Source organism: Palaemon carinicauda, chromosome 31, assembly GCF_036898095.1.
Source record: "Palaemon carinicauda isolate YSFRI2023 chromosome 31, ASM3689809v2, whole genome shotgun sequence".
Classification (NCBI taxonomy): Eukaryota; Metazoa; Arthropoda; class Malacostraca; order Decapoda; family Palaemonidae; genus Palaemon; species Palaemon carinicauda.
Genome location: NC_090755.1, coordinates 49543803 through 49550137, shown reverse-complemented (window position 1 = coordinate 49550137; position 6335 = coordinate 49543803). Strand labels below are relative to the sequence as shown.

At 34.8% G+C, this 6335-nt stretch overlaps 1 protein-coding gene across 1 annotated transcript; it reads left to right on the top strand.

Annotated features, from left to right (window-relative positions):
• Positions 1–4973: 4973 nt before the first annotated feature.
• On the top strand, positions 4974–5602 carry LOC137624943 (keratin-associated protein 19-8-like). Its single transcript, XM_068355874.1, has 2 exons — positions 4974–5022; positions 5293–5602. The coding sequence occupies exons 1-2, from the start codon at positions 5014–5016 to the stop codon at positions 5518–5520; spliced, it is 237 nt and encodes a 78-aa protein (XP_068211975.1). The 5' UTR covers positions 4974–5013; the 3' UTR covers positions 5521–5602.
• Positions 5603–6335: the final 733 nt, after the last annotated feature.

The window sequence follows — 6335 nt, the reverse complement described above, 5'->3', positions numbered from 1 at the left end:
GGAACAGAGATCTCATATTTTTAGAAAATAAAAACTATAAAATTCTATATCATAATAAACATTAATATTTTCAAATGTCTTTTAATACAACAGTATTTTCCACCAATCTCCTATAAAATTATGATCAATTACAAATTTCTTAAGTGTTGAGTTCAAACCGTGCACATCAGCCCAGCATTGCTTCATTGAAAGCGTATCATCACAGTTTCTAGTCCTTGTATTTAGCTTAATGATGAATCAAGAAGTTATCCTTAATATTTTCTCTCATCCGGCAGCAATTAATGAGAAAAGTATTCTGTTGAATTGCGTTCTTTTTATCTCCAAAAGTAATTTGTAGGTAGTAGGTTGGCCAGGGCACCAGCCACCCGTTGAGATACTACCGCTAGAGAGTTATGGGGTCTTTTGACTGGCCAGACAGTACTACATTGGATCCTCCTCTCTGGTTACGGTTCATTTTCCCTTTGCCTACATACACACTGAATAGTCTGGCATATTCTTTACATATTCTCCTCTATCCTCATACACCTGACAACACAGATTACCAAACAATTCTTCATCACCCAAGGGGTTACTGCACTGTAATTGTTCAGTGCCACTTTCCTCTTGGTAAGGGTAGAAGAGACTCTTTAGCTATGGTAAGCAGCTCTTCTAGGAGAAGGACACTCCAAAATCAAACCACTGTTCTCTAGTCTTGGGTAGTGCCATAGCCTCTGTACCATGGCCTTTCACTGTCTTGGGTTAGAGTTCTCTTGCTTGAGGGTACACTCGAGCACACTTTCCTATCTTATTTCTCTTCCTCTTGTTTTGTTAAAGTTTTTATAGTTTATATAGGAGATATTTATTGTTGTTACTCTTCTTAGAATATTTTATTTTCCTTTTTTCCTTTCCGCACTGAGCTATTTTCCCTGTTAGAGCCCCTGGGCTTATAGCATACTGCTTTTCCAACTAGGGTTGTAGCTTAGTAAGTAATAATAATAATAATAATAATAATAATAAAACAATAATTGCTAGGTTCGCCAAAAGTGTCCCTTGCTTTGATACTAACAGTGACTAACCAGAAAGAATTCAAGATTCAAGTTGAAGAGACTTCGTTAATTATTTCACGACTCATATTCTTTCTGGCTGATCCATCCCCAAAAACTAAGTCTGTTACAGAAGCCTCTGGTTTCTAAGGATGATCGAATTAAGAAGTCTATCAATGTATGGAAAGGTCAGGACCTTAGTTTTGAGTGATATATCTTCTATTCCAGATACTCAAAACAAGGAGGAACCTTTTGGAACTTTATGCCGCAAATGTCTGAATAATAAATCGAAATATTTGAATATTATCGTCGATGGTTTAATGGATCACTCCAGAATAGTAATAGGATTGTGTTGTTATTTGGCTTCTGAACTATTCATTTTAGAAGTCACCTTTTAGGCAAGTGTCTCTTAGTAGATTTATTTCTAAATAAAGATTTATAAAAATAAAGTTACTGAAAACACTTATTAAGCAATTGCAGGGATATCATTAATTACTTAACAATGACGGCAAAAATCCTTCTGTCTTCTGCAGACATACAAAACCCATTGCTTTCTTCGATTAATCATTAATTACTAATTAATGAAGATCAAAATCACCGAATTAGGTGCACCATTTCAATCTCTTGTCCCTCCCGTTTTACTTGACACCAAACAAGACCACTATCCGTAAACATCGAGAATTGACTGTTTTATTATTGCTAATTAAAAAATTAGTCGATGCTGGTATCTTTTTAGTACACACATTCCAAGTTTTGGACAGATCTGCTGAGTATTAAGGGAGGCGAAAACTTCTGGAATTTATTGACCTCGAAAATGATTAATAACTTAATAAATTATTACCTAATTATCTGCAACAACTTTCTCCCCGTTGATCAATAAGTGCTCTCTTCTGCAGTCTACATACAGAATTTCACACCAATCCTATGTTTATTAACAGAGTTGTAAAAATTTCATTGTTTTTCACTCATTAATTCTGGAAATAACGCTCAAAGGATCGACGCATAGTAACTCATAGAATGTACCTACCAAGTCTCATAACGACCAATTCATGAATAACGGAGAAGTAAGCATAACATTATAGAACACACATCAAGAACTAACTTTGCAAGTCTTCAGCCTGTAAAAATTACATTATCTTGAAAATCAGTAAAACTATAAATAATATAGGCTGAACAGAATTAAGTCATAAATTATGATGATTCTAAAGCCATTGGTTTTCATAATAAAAATGTCAATCAATTTATTAATTAATACAGAAATGTAAATTGTTCATCAATATCTTAGAGAAAAGTATCATTTGCTCCTGAAAACGGAATTTCCCATTGTTGTTCTGTTGCAAAACTTTCTCCCCAGCTATGTGAAGATCAGTAGGCTTTAAAAATTCCCATTTATCCCCTTTTTTCTCTGGTAATTTTTGCCATTTGATTTGGGAATTTTTGGTAAGAAAATTTATACCTTTCCGTTTACATTATTTCTATTTTTGTTAAACTTCCCAGTATACAATAATATTTGAAGAAAAGATAATGAAGAGATCCAAAGGAGAGAAAGGAGAGGGAAATGATGAGATATAATGCAGGAGATAACGCGAAAATCATGTCAATGATGATACAATCATCAGATTTGTCAAATTTGTTCTCTAAATGATACTAATCAAGTCTGGTTGCTTGACGAATTGGTAGTCCAAGATGGCCTCCAGATTGTCCGTTTTTCAATTCGTAAGCTTTCCAACACAAAGTCCAAGCCATGCCATTGGTCCTCCGGCTGTTACTGATCACACACGCAGCTGCAGAGTGATGTGCAAGGGAGTGCTGAATGTGAGCACTTGACTCTTACTTTGCAGCCTTTTCTAAAGAAACATTTTATCCCTTCCTAGCAGCTCACTGCAAGTAGGAAATAAGATACTGCTGAAATAATCATTAAAAGAAGCCTAATCCATCGTAGCTTCTTGTTATCTCTGAAAGATGATTAAGTACTTTTGTAGAAAAATATTTTACAGTGAAGGTTATAACATATTGAAAAAAAAAAGTAGCATAGAACAACTTTACAATGGTTTGACATAAATAAGTAAGGGTCATGATCCTCTAAGAAAGTTTCATTCCAATTCCATCAACACTATTTTTTCATAAAAGCATCACAGAAGTATTTGATAAAATGCGAAGAAAGGAGACACAGAAGGTCATCTTTGCATACAAGAGTTGAATAAATCTTTACTTGGAGCAAAATCTAAGAAACTTTGGAGAGAGTTATCTCCTCTTTGATTATAGAAAAATTTATCTACTCTGAATTTAGCTTCCGAGAAACTACTTTTTTGGTATAAAAAAAAATCTTAGAGATTAATTACTGGTGCAAACTACTTAAGCGAAAAATTTGTTTTGTCTTTTTACTAGTCCAGTTTATTTATAAAAGATTAATAAAAGACTAAAGAGTCAGGGCTCACTTAATGAGGTTATATTTACGGATACATTCATGCATATCTTGACACTCCATTTCAGGAAAAAAAGGAGGATCAATGGCCATAGAAACTAAAGAAATTAATATAGCAAGGCGTTTCTGTAGGTCCTTTACTGGACAATTCACCCTATATATGACTTAAATTCGGGAGAGTAGCTTATGAAGGTCTGACGTTGAAATAATGATAGTAGGTAATAAAATAGTTAGTAAAATGTGGCGACTGGAGTCATAATATAGATTCCTTCACAAGAACACCGAGACTAAACGTTCTAGTTTCAGATGCTGTTCTCTTTCTTTGATATAAAATCAATTTTTGAATGTCGAGGGAGAGGTTTGTGTATTTTAGATAAGAGTTTACGAAGTCTTTTGAGTATTGTGGCCATAACACTCTTGCCTCTCTTTATCGTTACGCTTATATTATACTTTCAGTGCATTCAAGGTTCATATTTAATCTTTATTATTCTATTGATATCATATAATTTGCCTATGAAAACAAGTGTAGCTGGTATTCAATCTTTTTATGATTATTTCTTATGAATATTTCTTTTCAAACATTCTCTACCCTTAATCAAATGTATAACTGACTCTCTCTCTCTCTCTCTCTCTCTCTCTCTCTCTCTCTCTCTCTCTCTCTCTCTCTCTGCCATAGCACTCACCCTCTCGACTTTCTCTTGTCACAAACATAATGCTGACACCAGTCGGAGTCGTATTATCAGGAATCGTCAGTCATTCCATCTTGAATTCGCATTGACTGCTACCCTAAGATTTGGCAGAAGAATTTATTTCTTCTATCATATATAGATTTTTTTTGGTCCCCCAATTTATCCACTCTTTCTTCTTTAACTTCTTTTTTATTATTATCATTATTATTCCTTCCTTCTTTCATCTAAATCGGTCACTACACAACCTATCATCTATATTTCTAATAAGTTTTAGGGCAAAAGCATTTAACTGTCTTTACTTTAAACATTTGTATATCTGGTTTTTTTTCTCATACCCATCCAGAACATTTATATCTAAAATCGGTCATAAGAAAACTTTATCCACTACTTGATGCTTTGCAATATTAAATTGGAGCACAAACCTGGAACCACATCTGCGTGAGGCCATCAGTTGAATCACCCACCAGAGAAAAAAAAATAGAATCGAGGCCAATTCTTTTCTGCTAAAAACGACAGTAAGAATCTTGCAGGACAGCAGGGCCCGGTTTTACCCCGTGATTCCCATTCTTACGCAAGGGATTCCTCAACAGTAGAAAATACAATACCTTTTGATATATATATATTTTATTTTTAATAGTCAGTCTAGGATGAATGATCAATATTTAAAATAATTACATCGGATGATAAACATCTAGAAAAGAACCAAACGATCAATTTGCGCTTAAACAAATAAATTCATTCAAAATCCGGAAGCAAAAATAGAGGTCTTGGCAACTCAGCAAACTGGATCGAGCTTCGTATAAATAGAGAGTGTCGGGTGAAGGAGAAGTAAACACTTTCCAGAATCAGTAAAGGAAGCAAAGAAATCCTATTCGTCATGAAAACGGTAAGATTACAGTAAATCAAATTTATCATATAGTGTTAAAATTTCGAAATTTATATATATATATATATATATATATATATATATATATATATATATATATATATATATGTGTGTGTGTGTGTGTGTGTGTGTGTGTGTGTAATGATATATTTATATATAACGCATAAACACACACCCCATGGTTACTTTTTCCATGGTTGAGTCTTGGAATACAATAACTTTCTACAAAAAGAAAATGAAATTGATTTCTCTTTTAACCTTCCTTTACAGATTAATGTTGCCCTCTTGGTGTTGTTGGCATTTTTTGCCCTCATGGAACTGACTGGAGCCCTTCCAGCACCTGAACCCAGCCGACGGTTCTTCTTTGGAGGTAGTCCCTATGGATTCGGCGGCTATGGCTACAGACCACATGGTTTTGGCTTTGGCTACGGCGGATACGGAGGCGGATTCGGCGGATTTGGTGGCGGATATGGTGGATTTGGAGGATTTTACGGGTGATTTTTTCCCTGAAGATATTGAAAATTAAATCAACTATGGTCTTCAGGATATCATTCTGACAAATCTTTTGCAGCAGAGTCAAGGAATCATGTTGTTTTAGTAAATAAAAAGTCTATTATTTTTATATCATAATAAAACTTTATATTTTTCAAAATGATTTTAATGTACCCTTCTCTGCTTCCAATATCTTTTGAAATGGTGATGAATTCAAAATGTCTGAGGCGTTGTAGTTCAAGAAGTGAACATCTACCCATCACTTATTCATTGACAATGTATTAATAAGATATTTTATTAGAGTTTCCAGACCTTGTATTCATAGGTTTAAAGACCACTCATCAATGGCACAGGCAAGTGACAGTGACAATACCCTATCATGCAGGAAAATCGCCTAGATACTGACCATATATACATATGATCAGCGCCGAAGCCCCTCTCCTCCCAAGCTAGGACCATGGAGGGCCAGGCAATGTTTGCTGATGACTCAGTACATATATGTATGAGTTCCCCCAAACTCCCCATCCATAGCTTACAAGAATGGTGATGTTGCAGTGATCAAAGAAACTAACGAGTTTGGGGAAGACTCGAACCCCAGTCTGGCGTTCACCAGCCAGGGACGTTACCACATTGGCTACCACAACCCTAATTAGCTAAATGATAAATAAGGGAATCGTCCCTTTTATAGTGTCCCCTTGAGATATGTAGATAATTCCATTAAATTTCGTTTTTTTTACCTTCAATATTAAAACAGAAATTGCTATTGCCAACAGTTGTGCCCTTTGCTTGGATAATAATAGTGACTGTTACTCAAACTACGG